At 40.4% G+C, this 15,998-nt stretch overlaps 1 protein-coding gene across 7 annotated transcripts in view; it reads right to left on the bottom strand.

Annotated features, from left to right (window-relative positions):
* The window catches only part of EPHA7 (EPH receptor A7), a 183,018-nt gene that overhangs the window by 97,279 nt on the left and 69,741 nt on the right, over window positions 1-15,998 (bottom strand). For all 7 annotated transcript variants that reach the window (XM_069974748.1, XM_069974749.1, XM_069974747.1 and 4 more), the window contains exons 4-5: window positions 14,718-14,873; window positions 7,027-7,362 (exon numbers count right to left, since the gene is read on the bottom strand). In XM_069974748.1, the coding sequence (XP_069830849.1) occupies window positions 7,027-7,362; window positions 14,718-14,873 (492 nt within the window). The remainder of the gene's footprint in view (window positions 1-7,026; window positions 7,363-14,717; window positions 14,874-15,998) is intronic.

Genomic DNA, 15,998 nt, shown 5'->3' on the forward strand with positions numbered 1-15,998 from the left:
GTGGACCAGAAATATGTTGATATTGTGGCTATAGGACGCAACAATAGATGTGATTTTATCCATAAAAACAGTAAGAAAAGGTATATGACTTAAAGTGACTCTGTACCCACCAATCTGCCCCCCCCCCCCCAACCGCTTGTACCGTCAGATAGCTGCTATTAATCCAAGATCTGTCCTGGGGTCCATTCGGCAGGTGATGCTGTTATTGTCCTAAAAAACAACTTTTAAACTTGCAGCCCTGTGTCAAATTGGCGTGGCCTAGAGTGTCTGTATCCTAGGCCTGCACTACCTCTCCGTCCTCATGTCCCGTCCCATATTGTGGGCCCAGAGTTGCTTTATCAACAATGGAACACCAAATTGCCCTTTAATTAAAAATCTGAGGCCTCTTAATCTGTGGCATTTTGACCACAGAGAAATTCACCAATCACTATAATAGAGGTTCTGTGCCCTCTGTTTGAGTGGAGCACTGCTACTTCATTAAACCTGATTATATGGGCCAAGTACAGCAATTGGCTATCTACATCTGGGCAATACAGTGGAATGGAGCGGCAGCATGCATATTCGACTACTGCCCTATTTAAAGGGTCTAGCCCCCCATAGCACCTGGGACGTTAAATAAGAAGGTATGTCTCTTACCTTCTTCCTTGGCACCGGTCCCGCGTTATCAGTCAGCCTAATCTTCGGCTAGGAGCACTGCCCTGCCCCACAGCGTCCTCAGGCCTGCCCGCTCCATTGATTATCAATGGAGAGAGCGGGCCAGAAAACGCTGTTGGGGCAAGACAGTGCTCCTAATAGTGGTCAAAGCCTAAGATTAGGCTGACTAACAGTGCGGGGCCAGCGCCGAGAAGGAAGGTAAGAGACATACCTTTCTCCTCAGCGTCCTGGGCGCTAAAGGGGCTATCAGCAATAAAAGTATAACATAATACAGTTGGGTTCAAAGACAGGCAACCAGAGGAATCCTTAATGGAATGGGCAGACTACAGAACTCAGAAAGAGTTTTAGAATTAGGATTATTTAGTTAAAAAAGGATGGCTAAGGGGCGACCAAATAACTAATATTTAAGATTAATAACTAATATTCAAGACTTTAACAATAACAAGAGGAGATCCTATATGCCTAAAGGGGAAAAAAAAGTTTATAAGTTTCTATGCCAACATAGAAAGGGATAATACACTGTTAGAGCACTGAGACTACTGACTTCTGACTCTGCTAAAATGCTAGGAAGTGCGCTCAGCAGCTGGCACTCACAGTCACTGACAGACATCAGTGATCACATTGCTGTTAATAATTTACCTTCTTAAATACAGTGATCAATAGCAACTGCAGCACGCAAAAGGATAAATGATAGCTATTGAGTGTCCGATTGGCAGTGTCCCTGCAATGCAATCACAAAGGGCTGATCTGGTACTATGGCAGCTGGAGGCCTTGACTAGGCCTTCGTGCCTGCTATTGCTGATATCTTAATACAGTTTGCCCCAGGTAGACTATACTGGCAGAGCACCAATTTAATCGATTAGTACTAAAAGCAGCCATGTTCTTCTAATCCTGGATAATGCCCTTTACTCTTGGTCAAATATAGAAGATGGCGTCTACATACAATGTTATACAACTTAAAATAAGCACCGTCTGTGCACTTTATCTGTATTAGTGGTTTATCTCTAAAATACAGTATATTCAATAACACTAAAACAGTCCTCCTTGTAAGATTTCATCGTCAATCCCAGCAGTCCATAATTTTGTTAAGAATACTTAGGCCATCACACTACGGAATTGGCGCCGAGATTCCGTGCAGAAACATTGCCCTAACCCCCCCCCCCCCCCCCACACACACACGGACTCGGCGCCAAATCCTGCCTTCAATCTCTTTGAACGGGAGAGCTTGCGCGCCTCTGCTCTCCGTGCCTCTCCGCTCAAAGAATTGACATTTCAATTCTTTGGAGTGGAATCTCGGCGACGATTCTGTAGTGTGAACGGGGCCGTAAAGAGCAAGAAAATATTTCAACTAACCTACATTTCTCTTTTGTGCAACATTAGGAATCAGACAAGGTATAAGCCCTGTGCAGACATCACATGTATGTAAATGGAAATTATTTTCTTTTCATTGAAATACCAGCTTTCCCTATCCTAAAGGCTGTGTTCTCATACTCCGTAAAAAAAAAAAAAAAAAAAAACAACAACCCTAGTTTATTTTTGACTTCTGAAGTCGGTACATGCAAAGGCTGTTGCCGTCACTAGAAGTGTTTGATTATGAATGACTCATAATAACACTTTTAAAAGTATCGCAGTCGTGCTAGTGTTGTTCTGTATAATGGTTGAATGTTAAGCATCTGGATGTAGGGACGCCGGGCTTTGTTTTCTTTCTAAACGTATCCTTCTTTTGTCCTTGTCTTACTGACCAGGCAGGAATAGCAGATTTGCACAAATATCCCTTGTCAGATACTTTGCTACAGGACATACATCATCCTTTCCAGCTCATCCCCGATTAAATTTAGTGGCTAGCAGCAATTACCTCTTCCCTGGAGCCTGACCCACTGGTAAACGGAATAGACATTGCCTGGCTCCGACATTCCTCGCGCTTGAGCTCTTAATTGATATTTTTTTCCCTTTGGCCCAATATGTGCTACTGGCTTATTCATCAAAAATATATAAAAATATAAATAATAACTATTGGCTGAAACTAAACATTTCTGCCTTTTTTTATTTTTGCAATTGATGTATCTGCAAACTTGGTTCTTGATTATGTTCTCCCATTTAGCCCTATTACTTGGATCAGTTGTTTAAAGCTGTTAATGATCCATCTGGATCAATGTCTTTGCTTGTAGATATAATTTACGGCATTGTTAGATTAGTACAGATGTTTTTAGAGATGGCTATGATCCGTTTCGCTGGCTGCTGTTTCTGGATCTAGGCACAAATGAAACAAACAGAATTGGGAGATTTTTCCTATGTGACGCTCAGCTGCAATCAGCCACCGATTAATATTTTTAGCACCAGCTCTTCTGCATATAAAGAACATTATAATTATAACTGCAAACGTAATCGTAATTTCCAGAATGTCAGCACTCTCGCCGTCATACGTGAAAGAAAGCTGTCAGCTTTATATTTATACGCAATGGAAAGTGGAGCAGCCCAGAAACCATGCCTTCACTTCAGCCGGCAGGAGACTAGGGAAGGCAGAGTTTAACTTATAGTACATTACATTTAATGGGTTCGACGACATTTATTAAACACAGCACATAAAGCGCTTGTACTTTGTAATCTATGGCTTGTTCCGACTCAGTCCCTAAGTGCTAATCTCGACCGCAGCAAGTACAAGAGGGAAACATTTGTTTAAATAGAGTCGGGGCATGGATGAAAAATACGTACGTAGGGACCTACATATGTATCCCCAGTCCATGGAAGTCCTGAATGTAAAAATAAAAATACTGCCACCCTATCTATGAACATCATGGCACTTTAAAAACTTTAATCTTCACACCATTTATAAGAAAAATTTTCTCTCCCAATAAGTTATAGGGGTTGAGCTTAGGTGCGTCTGTCTAAAAGGTTACTGATTGTGTTCAGCATTGTGGGAACTGCTGTGGACTATGATAGAGTCTATATATCATAGGATCAGTAAAAGTTTAAAAAATATATATATAAATAAATAAATAAATAAAATAATATTAGAAAATAAATAAGTAAATATATATATATATATATATATATATATATATATATATATATATTTAAAAATTCTGGAATACCAATCAGACTCTGGCATTCTCCTTTATTGCTTATCTGGCACAGCTCCATATCCAGTAGCATATGTCTGGTATTACAACTCACTACGGCTTAGTCTCATTTAAGTGAGTGGGACTGAATTTGAATACCAGGCACAGCAGCCACTAAAAAAGCAAGCACTTGTGTCTGATAAACACAGCAGACACAAAAGTTTAAGGCCCTGTTCACACACTGTCTTTTTTAGTAAAATAATAGCCGATTTTTTGATACTCAAAACAATGGCCATTATTTTCAGTCTTCAATAAATTTTATTAAAGTCTATGGAAATAACAGGCTTTAATCCACACAATGCAAAGAATAAGGCTGTTGTTCACATGGGCTGTCAAACTAAGGTTCAGGACATTTATTGGTGTTATTTTCAGTTGTTTACACAGATTATTTTTGGGCTGTCCTTTCAACAAAATTCAACGGACCTTTAAAAGCACCCATTCTGCAAACTAAACTTAAATATTGTACCAACGGCCGTCATTGCAATGACGTCCCTCAAATTATGTTAAACAAAGGACATTATTTGGTACACAATTTGAGAATCAATTAACAGCCAATGAAAATTGTGTGAACACAGCCATGGTGGCCATAGCTTATTTTTAATACAGTACATAAACACTGCAAGTAGTTTTTTATTTCGTATTAACCTTAATTCCTTATAGCACTAAAACAGCACGTGCTTAACACTAAGGGGGAGATTTATCAAACTGGGGTAAAGGCGTATTGTTTTAGTTGCCCCAAGCAACCAATCAGATTCCACTTTTCCTTCCTCACAGACTCTTTGGAAAATGAAAGATGGAATCTGATTGGTTGCTAGGGGCAACTAAGACAATTCTACTTTACACCAGTTTGATAAATCTCCCCCTAAGATCCTGAAACAAAAGCCAGTCTCAGATTGGTTTAGACAAACTAAATTCAGAAAAATAAAAGGAGACACATCTGGCCCCCACAAAGACTGTATAAAAGTTATATAGCATATACTTATGTCTGACATACTAATGCAGTGTTCTAGATAAAGTTTCTAGTAAATACCATCACTTCGTAACTGGTGGAGAGTCCATCATTTGCCAATCATCTGAAGAGGGAAGAGGCTGGTTTTGTGGTTTTGTCTCAGCTCAGTGGCAAACATGTCCACTAGGGATGGTCCGAATCCGCCGAGGTTCGGGTTCGGCTGAACCCGAACACTCGGCATCGGATTCCCGCTGTCTGCCCGCTCCGTGCAGCGGCGGATACAGCGGGAGGACCGCCTGGAAAACTGGGATACAGCCTATGGCTATGGCTGTATCCTAGTTTTCCAGGCGTTCCTCCCGCTGGATCCGCCCGCTGCACGGAGCGGGCAGACAGCGGGAATGATTGCGGAGGGTTCGGGTACGTACGAACCCTGTCCGAACCAGGTTCAGACCATCCCTAATGTCCACCTTGTGTAATGGAAACCAGTATTCAAGTGAATGAATGGAAGCACCACTCTGGATTAAAGAGGTTGTCTGGGGAGGTTGTCTGGGGATTTTATTTTAAATGTGCTCAAACTGGAAATTAACATGAAAAAGCAATACTTACCTTCCTCACGCCCTGCTGCTGACCCTGTCATGGTGCCCTGTTCCCAATACACAGCACTTCTGAGATTTGGCAGGAGACACGGCCATCAGTGGTTGGGGCAGGGACACCATTGCAGCCACTGACTCACTGAGTGGCAACGTTTCATGCCAAACCTGATCCCGATGCTGTGCATTGGTATTGGGCTCTGTGATAGCGCTTGGGGAGCAAGGAAGTCAGGTATCTTTTTTATGTTGATAACCCGCCTAAGCACATTTTTTTTGTTAATTTTCCCAGAAAACCTCTTTGTCTATTATCAAGCACGAGCATCCAGATCCCCCCAATTCCAAGGTAATGGCTATCACTTCTGGTGAGAAAACCCTTTAATTGTGGATGAAAAATTATCTCTGTAGTCAGATGAACTAATAATCCTGAATTAAGTTGCTAAAAATAAAATAAATGTAACAAAGAGAAAGACTGCACACAAGCTACTTGCTTCATGCTACCAAGGTAAAACAATGCAGAAGCTTATGCCAGTTCTGCTCATAATAATGACTTTACAGCTTATTTGTTCTTTTTTTTTTTACAGGTATAATATATTACAACATAAAAATAAAAGCTACACTGTTCCCCCAAAATACTGCAAAATATGTATGTCCTCTCACAACTCTGACCAAGCACCGCAAAGAAATAGGAACAGACTTACATCTAGTCTCAAAAACAACAATTTGTACCCTATGGGGGAGATTTATCAAACATGGTGTAAAGTGAAACTGGCCCAGTTGCCCCTAGCAACCAATCAGATTCCACCTTTCATTTTCCAAAGAGTCTGTGAGGAATGTAAAGTGGATTCTGATTGGTTGCTAGGGGCAACTGAGCCAGTTTCACTTTACACCAAGTTTGATAAATCTCCCCCATTGAATATGTCTGTCTCACTGCTAAAGTAGCAGTGGACGGAATTATAATGGAGCCCTATGGAACTTCAAGTTCACCAATCCCCCAAAGTTCCATAGGCTCCATTATAATTCTGTCAGCTGCTACTTTGGCAGTGAGATGGAGATAAAGAGACAGAGCGTGCGCTGCTACGTGCGTCTGAACCTTCATTCTAATGATCGGTGGGGGTCTCATCACCTGGACCCCAATCGATACAAACCTCTGACATGTCGCTGTGTTAAATGATAAGTCGCTATGATCAATGATAAGTAATGATTAGAGATGAGCAAATCTCGAGCATGCTCGAGTCCATCCGAACCCGAACGATCGGCATTTGATTAGCCGGGGCTACTAAACTTTGATAGAGCTCTAAGGTTGTCTGGAAAACATGGATACAGCCAATGACTATATCCATGTTTTCCACATAGCCTTAGGGCTTTATCCAACTTCAGCAGCCACCGCTAATCAAATGCTGAACAATCGGGTTCGGATGGACTCGAGCATGCTCCAGGTTCGCTCATCTTTAGTAATGATGTTTAAATGATAAGTACCCTTTAATGAGCTATGGTACAATGAACGCTGACCAGCAACTGGTGGCCATGGGCATATTATACCAAATTGATAAATCTAGGCCACTGTCTTTCTGCTAGTTTCCCTTCACCTATAAAAAAGGAATTTACTGACATAATTCATAAACAATAGGAATTTACTGACATAATACATGATACAATATATACCATAAAATTTTCAATTACCATAAAAATGATAAATTAGTGAAACATTACTTACCAGCTTGACCCGTTGTAATACTGACTGCAGCAAAGAGTCTCTGAGAGCGGCTCATGTCGGAAACCCCGTTTACAGCTTCCACTTCAAAAGTGTAGTTGGCATGTGCAACAAGGTCCACAATAGTAATATATGTATCTAATAATCCACTCTGCTGAGGCACATATCCCACAGTGTTCCCACAGGGTACACATTCCCCCTGCTCCCAGCTGCATCTCTTGCATATAACTCGATAGGTGACATCGTTCCTTCCACCATTATCCGCTGGGGGACTCCATTCCAGGCTCACCGTTGTCTGGTTTATGTTGTAAATCAGATTCTGTGGAGCTGAAGGTGGTCCTTTTGAGAGAAAATCATTGAGAGTAAAAAAGGTAAAATTACTATAGATGCAATTATTATACATTAACATTACTTTACATGACATTATGAATATCCAAGCACAGCAGAAATCAATAGTCCAGGCGATTTTAAGAAACTTTGTAATTGGGTTTATTAGGCAAATATGCCATTATCTGTAGTCAGAAAGACTTTCCCCAGGCCCCGCGCTCCTCTGTCTCATTCACTGTTCATTATCAGGAAATCTCAACTCTTTTACATCAGTCGGGCCCTGTGTAACCTATGGAGAGGGGAGGGGGGAGGAGGGAGATTAGTCTGCAGCAGAGAGCAGAGAACATAGGATTACACAGTGGGAGCTGTGTGAAAGCTGGTATTCAGAGGTTAGAGAGGTCAGTGTTGTGTAAATTAACTCTTTGTTGTCCTGTTTTGGTGCCTCATTCCCCTCCACCCCTCCCCTCTCCATAGAAAATCATGAAGACAGGGGGGAGAGCTTCAAACTGCTTTTTCATGATAAAAATGCATTTTTCGGCTAATAAACCCAATTACAAAGTTTCTTTAAATCGCCTGTACTATTGATTTCTGCAAAAAGAAAAAAAAAAATTAAACAACAACAGTGACACTTTAACCCTTAGACGACCCAGGGCGTATAGTTACGCCATGGAAGTCTGTCCCCAGACGACCTAGGGCGTAACTGTACGCCCTGGGTGTTATTCCCGCTATGAAGCGCGCTCCGGAGCGGAGCGCGCTTCATAGGAGGTGGGGGCCGGCTGCAGTGAGCAGCCGGGACCTCACCGGCAATGACACGCTGCAGCGATCGCGCTGCCGCGTGTCATTAACCCCTTAAACGCCGCGATCGCGGCGCGACCGCGGCGTTTAAGTGTAAGTGACAGGTGGAGTCCCCTGTCACTTACCGATCGGGACCCCCGCAGTGTGACTGCGGGGGTCCCGATCGGTAAAACGGACTGCTGGAGGTCTCTCACCTGCCTCCATGCGGTCCGATCGGCGCTCTGCTACTCTAAGCCTGCACAGGCAGGCTCAATGAGCAGAGCGCCGATAACACTGATCAATGCTATGCCTATGGCATAGCATTCATCAGTGTAGAAATCCAAGTAATGTATGTAAAAGTCCCCCAAAGGGGCTTCAAAAGTGTAAAAAAAAAAAAGTTAAAAACACTAACACACTACCCCAAAACCCCTCCCCCAATAAAAGTTGAAATCACCCCCCTATCCTATTATATAAATAAAACATATAAAAATAAATAAATAGATAAACATATAATATACCGTAGCGTGCGTAATTGTCCGATCTATTAAAATATAACAAGCATCATTGCGAACGGTGAACGGCGTACACGAAAAGAGGGAAAAAAGTGCGCGGATTACCGATTTTATGTTACATTATATATATAAAAAAATTAATAAAAAGTGATCAAAACGTCCGATCTTCACAAATATGGTATTAATAAAAACTAGAGATCATGGCGGAAAAAATGACACCCCATACAGCCCCGTAGGTGAAAAAATAAAACCGTTATAAGCGTCACAATAGTCCCATTTTATTTATAATTAATTGCCAAAAAAAAGGATTTCATTAAAAAATACATATATAACATTAGAGAATCTGTGTAACCTGCATATGGTTGTGTTCGGACTGACCTATAGAATAATTGTATCATGTCGCTGTTACCATATAGTGCATAACGTAGACACAGGAACCCCCCAAACGTTACCATATTGCATTCTTTTTTGCGATTTCACCAATTTATATCTTCATAAATAATATATTTGGAATTCCATCATATATGTTATGGTAAAATGAATGACGCCATTACACAGTACAACTATTCCTGTAACAAATAAGCACTTACATGGCCTGTAGATAAAAAACTGAAAGTGCTAGAGCTCTTAGAAGGGGAGGAGGGAAAAACGGAAACACTAAGATCAAAATTTGCGCGGTCCACTGGGTCATTTTGGGCCTGGTCCTCAAAGGGTTAAATCCTTTTTTCCATTTTTTTTTTATGCTATAGTGGTCGTGTGAACCAGAAGTTAGTTATAGGCTACGTTCACACAACGTCTATCTTCGGCTTTTTGACGGGCATCATCTTGAGTCTAAATAATGGCCATTATTTTAAGATGACTTTACACAGATTGTACAAAAAACTTTAGTTTGGCCTCAAAATTACGTCCGTCCTAAAAGATGGCTGTCAAATGGCCGAAAAAAGAACGTTGTGGGGAGAAAGCCTTTAAATTATATATTTACTGGAGATTCAAAAATTTTATAGTGATTAATGAACTTCAGAAAAGTTTCGTGGTTTGGCCACGTGGCCCTGAGGCTGCCAGGAAAACATGGCCTATGGCTGCATCCAACTTCTCCAGATGCCAGTAGTTTAATACCAAGCGTTCGGGGGAGTTACGAAATGGTATAACCCGCCACGATTTCCGTCGCTCACGGCCACGTGCATCTCCGCCTGTGTGATAGACTCCATTCTATGCACAGGTGGATTCCGCCGTCCACCAAAAGAATGGACATGCCAATTCTTTTTGCGAACGACGGGATTTGTGGCAGATTATCCGCCCCTATTCCATACTCACCCTTGGTCCTTCTTCCCACAAGGTAGTTTGAAGAATGTTTGTGGATACCAAAGTATTTTTGAATCTAGGCTGCATTTTGGCAATCAAATAAAAATACAAAAAAAAAAGAAGAAAGAAATCAAACGCTGTATCAAAACAAGCCTGTATGAACAGGGCCCTATGCTCTTTCTACAGTTGAAGGGTAATTAGAAGACTATATATGACCAAGGTCCAAACACTGTCTAGACAACTTCATTGCTAGTGGAAATATTTTGTGCTGTAAGCTATAAAAAGAAGCGAAGCGATGACATGTGGAAGGTAGGCTTTGCTTAGATCTAGTACTTTTGAAGTAAACGCCTTAGAGATTAATTCTGAAAAAAACTTTCTGGTGACAGAAAACTCAAGGCAGCCTTTTCATTTACTATTGTACTTTTTTTTCTAGTTATAACCTTCAGATGAAGTTAAAACTTGCTCTCTATAGGAGAGAAATCCCTTTATTTCATTTCCATAATAATTGAATCTCAATCCCTTTATTTTGATAAATACAACACCACACACATTTTTTTTTTCCAGTGGTGGCATTAGACTGATCTACCTGAAAAGATATTGATACCACAATAGCCATTTGTACAAAAATTGATGGAACTGGGAGGAAAAAAAAAAAAAAAAACTATCTATGCCTACTGATATGACCTAGTTGAAATATGTTTATGGAGATAAGGCTCCACCAATAGCGAGGTTTCTAAAAAGTTATATTAAAAAGATATTTTTGTGTAATAAAAGAGGAACCATGCCTACTGATATAGATACAAATCCAAACTTTGGGGGATATCTCGTTCTTTTATCTATATAATTTCATATTTTACAATCTGTACTAGGTAAATTATTCAATATGGGCAATATCATCGTTTAGCACATGCACCAGCAGCTGGGTTCACAACATGAAATGAAAAAGTCCTAGAGATACAAATACTGCAAAGTTTGACAAGTCAAATAAGAATAAATTTAGCATAATACAAATACAATAAATAAATTTGTTTATTACGGCACACAATGATCTACATGTGCCCATTTAGTCTATGTTCCCACATAGCTTTTCTGACTATAATAGGGCCATTATATATACTCAATGGGAAAGCATCCCCTAGTGCTCACATATATCAGCTAAAAAAACTAAATGTAGGCCCTTTTTTTTTATATAATTTGCCACAATTGGGACAAAAAAAAAATAAAAAATAAAAATCACAAAAACTATCCCATAAAAAACAAGCAAAAAAGTTGGAAATTTCAGATGTGTTATATCGGAAACATTGCCATTTTATGCCTCTTAATCAAACTAAAGAAAAGTATGTGAATGTAGCCTAAGGGCCCTATTACACGGGACGATTATCGTGCGAAAAATCGTTAAATCGTTCAAATTTAAACAGTAATCGTTGTGTGTTGTTGATCGTTGATTTAGATCTGAACCTAAAATTATCGTTAATCGCTCGCTAATCAATCGCTGCAATTCCACATTCGTTCGTTAAAGTTCCGCAATTTTTCACTAATCGTTCAGTGTAATAGCACATTGTCCATTGTTTCACTGGGATCAGAAGGAATGAACGATTGTAATAACGATCGCAATAACAATCATAGTAACGATCATAACTACCGATTATCGTTCTGTGTAATTTAGTAAACGATTTTAGGTTAACGATAAACAATCTTGTTTGCGATCGTTTATCGCTAGTCGTTAATCGTTAAAAATTGCTCCATGTAATAGGACCCTAAGGCTCAATTTACAGTCCGAAACATCCAGTGAAAAGTCTAGAACAAGAAGGCGTAAAAAGACTGGGGTCAGTGAGAAGAGATTGCAAACTTCAGAAAATGTTCATATTTTTGACACTAGACAATACAAATAAATGCCACAGTCAAGAGTAAGAATATGCAGAAAGGTCTGTGGAGCCTCAAAACACGGGACTAGCCAGATATCCCTTCAGGGAAGGGCCTGGTAAAGGGATGGCTCCTGTAGGGAGACCACCAAAACCACCATATTAAGTGGCCCCTTTCAAGCAATATTCAACTTGAATATGAGTCTGAGGATATGACAAAGGAAATACCAAAGCCAGGTATCCATCTACCGATAGTCAGGGTGTTGTCCCACATCAGTGTGGAGTAGGATTCTGGCTAGGTGGGAGAAATGCCCAGTAGACCAATACATATATCAATATACTATAAAGTATTTCAATAAACAGAACACTGACGTCAGGGAGACCAACTAAAGAAGACACTGTCGGCTGCTGGTTAAAGCGATCAATACAGTGAAACATGAATATAGCATGACTATAACAATAAGGATGCATAGGATAAAAAGAACACAATTTGCACACTAATGTCACTAATGTCCATGGCCAGTTTCCTGTTATTGTTAATCTAAATCATCATTGTTATAATGATAATCAGTTGGTTAAGTATAAACTAAGAATATGCTAAAAAATTTAGAGAGGACGGTTTAACCCTTTTAAGCCCTTTAAAGGACATCTCCTGCATTTTTCCCCCTTTAAATAAGGAAATCACGCGGATAATTTGCAGCTGATCCTGTCGCTCGTTCTCCTGCGCTCTCGCTTGAAGTTCAGCCGGTCCCTTAGGCTCCATTCTATGTGCAGGCAGATTCCGCCGTCCGCCCAAAGAATTGTCATGCCAATTCTTTGGGCTAACGGCGGAATCCGCCTGACCACAGAATGGGGTCTATGGGACGGGCAGAGAGTGAAGCGAGAACATGCCGAGATGAGCGGTGGAATCAGCGGTAAGTTATCCGTGTAATTTTCTTAGTGTGCAGATACCCTTAGGTGAAAAAATTTGACTTTTTTTTGCACAAAAAGGTCTTTTTTGACTTGTGAAGCGCTCAACACTTCAAAAAAGAGGGTGAAGCATGGGATAAAATGGTATGGTCACGGCAACTTTCCACCGAATAGGTGTAAATCATAGCTGAAATCTACACCTGCTGGAAGATGGTATAGATCTTCTCTGCACAGGCAGATTTATTAAGGGGCTAGAGTCTCCAGATAAATGTGCACAGACGAATGGCAGCAGGAATATACTGGAGGTTTGTGTGGTCTTAGTAAATTCCCCCGGATGCTCATTTTTTTTTAAAAAAACCTTTGCTTAATTTGCTGCCTCTGAAACATAATGTATGCATCATTAGGGCGGGCACAAACTCTGTAGGGTTCCATGTGTTACATTATGGACTTAACGGGGTTGTCCAGCGAAAATCTTTTTCTTTCAAATCAACTGGTTTCAGAAAGTTATACAGATTTGTAATTTACTTAAAAATCTCAAGTCTTCCCATACTTATCAGTTGCTATAAGTCCTGCAGGAAGCGGTGTTTTCTTTTCAGTCTGACACAGTGCTCTCTGCTGACATCTCTGGCCAAGACAGGAATTGACCAGAGTGGGAGCAAATCCCCATAGAAAACCTGCTCTGGACAGATCCTGTCTCAGCCAGAGATGTCAGCAGAGAGCACAGTGTGAGACTGTAAAGAAAACACCACTTCCTGCAGGACATACAGCAGCTGATAAGTATGGGAAGACTTGAGATTTTTAAATAGAAGTGAATTTCAAATGTATATAACTTTCTGAAACCAGTTTATGTGAAAAAAAAAAACTGGATAACCCCTTTAAAGGGCTAGTGCGGCGCTAAGAAATAACACACATTACAAAGTTATACAACTTTGGGATGGGTTTACACTAAGTATATTTCAGTCAGTATTGTGGTCCTCATATTGCAACCAAAACCAGGAGTGGATTAAAAACACAGAAAGGATCTGTTCACACAATGTTGAAATTGAGTGGATGGCCGACATTATAATGGCAAATATTTGCTGTTATTTTAAAACAACGGCCGTTATATTGAAATAATGGCAGTTATTTACTGTTATATGGCGGCCATCCACTCAATTTCACCATTGTGTGAACAGAGCCTTTCTGTGTTTTTAATCCACTCCTGGTTTTGGTTGCAATATGAGGACCACAATACTGACTGAAATATACGTAGTGTGAACCCAGCCTTGTAATGTATGTTATGTATGTGAATCGCCCCCTTCCCCGTGTTCCCCCACCCCCGCACGTGGACCCGGAAGTGTAGTGTACCATACATACCTGACGCGCGTTGTCCCCGACCCCGATCTTCTGTCAACGACAGTTATGCTCAGCCAATCGCGGCCGAGGGCCGGCCTCCCGAAGATTACGTCGTTGACAGAAGATCGGGGTCGGGGACGACGCGCGTCAGGTATATATGGTACACCATATACCTGGAACATGGGGAAGGGGGCGATTCACATACATAACATACATTACAAAGTTGTATAACTTTCTAATGTGTGTTATTTTGTGAATAATTTCTTAGCGCCGCACTACCCCTTTAAGAATACTTCACATATTGCGGTTTGATGTCTCTATTGGGCACGGTGTTGCCAGTAAGTAATGTTTCAAGGGGAGAATACATTTGTAAAACTGCAGTATAGAAACACTAAAAGGCTATTTGCTCGATATAATGCATTATTGCTCTTTTTTCCTTTGTCCAAAAATACTGTTATTTGATATAAAAGGAAGCAGACGATCCCTGCCAGGTACTGTACACACATATTCTCCCTAAACCTGAACTTTTGTTGCCTCTGAGTTTCCATGTGGCAGCTTCCATTAGTTATTATTAAGCATAAATGAAGACTTGCCATTTTTAGATATGGGATGCCAAATTATGTATGACAACTTTCTGGTTGATTAAGCAATGTCATTTAAATGATGAACTCACTTGTACATGCGATATATGAAGGATCAGAATGGGCTCTGTAATAACCGTCTTCACAATCACAGCGAGATGAGCCTTCCCTGTCAGAGAAGCTGTGTGCTGGACATCGGGAGCACTGCAAGTCTTGTGAGGAAGATTTATAGAAGCCACGACCGCAAGCTATAAAAGAGAAAGAGAAAATGTTTACTTATATATCTTATAACATTGCCTAGGAAACAAAGATTTTTTTTTTTTATTATTATTATTATTATTATTATTATTAAAAACCTTTAAATTAAAGGGATTATCCGACAAATCAAGTTCTAATTAGAATGTCAGAACCATACAGTTACACTATTAAAATAAATAAAAAAATAAATTATATATATATATATATATATATATATATATATATATATATAATTTTATTTTATTTATTTTTTTTAAGCCCACCCTTGATATATGGTGGTCCTGAACCATACACTTCTAACAGGACTCCCGGCATCATAATTCATGGCTACAACTGTACGCTACTCATGAAATAAGTCAATACAAATGTGTGAACAGGTGTAAATAAAAAAAACATTTAAGTTAAAGGGGTTATCCAGCGCTACAAAAACATGGCCACTTTCTTCCAGAGACAGCCCCACTCTTGTCTCCAGCTTGGGCGGGGTTTTGCTGCTCAGTTCCATTGAAAGAAATGGAGCTTAATTGCAAACCGCACCTGAGCTGGAGACAAGAGTTGTGTTGTCTCTGAAAGAAAGTGGCCATGTTTTTGCAGCACTGGATAACCCCTTTAAAGCCCTGTATAGTTGGAGCCCTTATAGTTAAAAGTACAGGCACAGCACCCAACAGCTGAGTGCCCACCTCCCTTCTTTAACCCATTCTGTGCTGCAGCCTGTAAACGACACAAAGAAAGGATAGAAAGGGTTAGCATAGAAAGCATAGAAAGGGTTAACAACAGCAGGAAACTATTTGCTTCACTGTATCGACTCCTGCTTTAATGACCCCTGACCTCTGCACCAGAGTCGGGGGTATAGAGTGCAGAGGCTGATGAAACACGTAGTTTCCTTCTGACGGCCCCTGAACTCCTTTCCAAGGCTGCTGGCAAGCAGGAACACTATGCAGTAGTCTGCGTTGCTCATTCAGTAAATCCTGCTGCTAACCCTTTCTGTGCTGAAGAAAGTGATTCAGAGATTAAAGGGGTAGTTCACAAAAAAAAAAAAAATCTTTCAAATAAACTGGTGCCAGAAAGTGCCTAAGATTTGTAATTTATGTCTCCTAAAAAATTCCAAGTCTTCCAGT

Source organism: Dendropsophus ebraccatus, chromosome 6, assembly GCF_027789765.1.
Source record: "Dendropsophus ebraccatus isolate aDenEbr1 chromosome 6, aDenEbr1.pat, whole genome shotgun sequence".
Classification (NCBI taxonomy): Eukaryota; Metazoa; Chordata; class Amphibia; order Anura; family Hylidae; genus Dendropsophus; species Dendropsophus ebraccatus.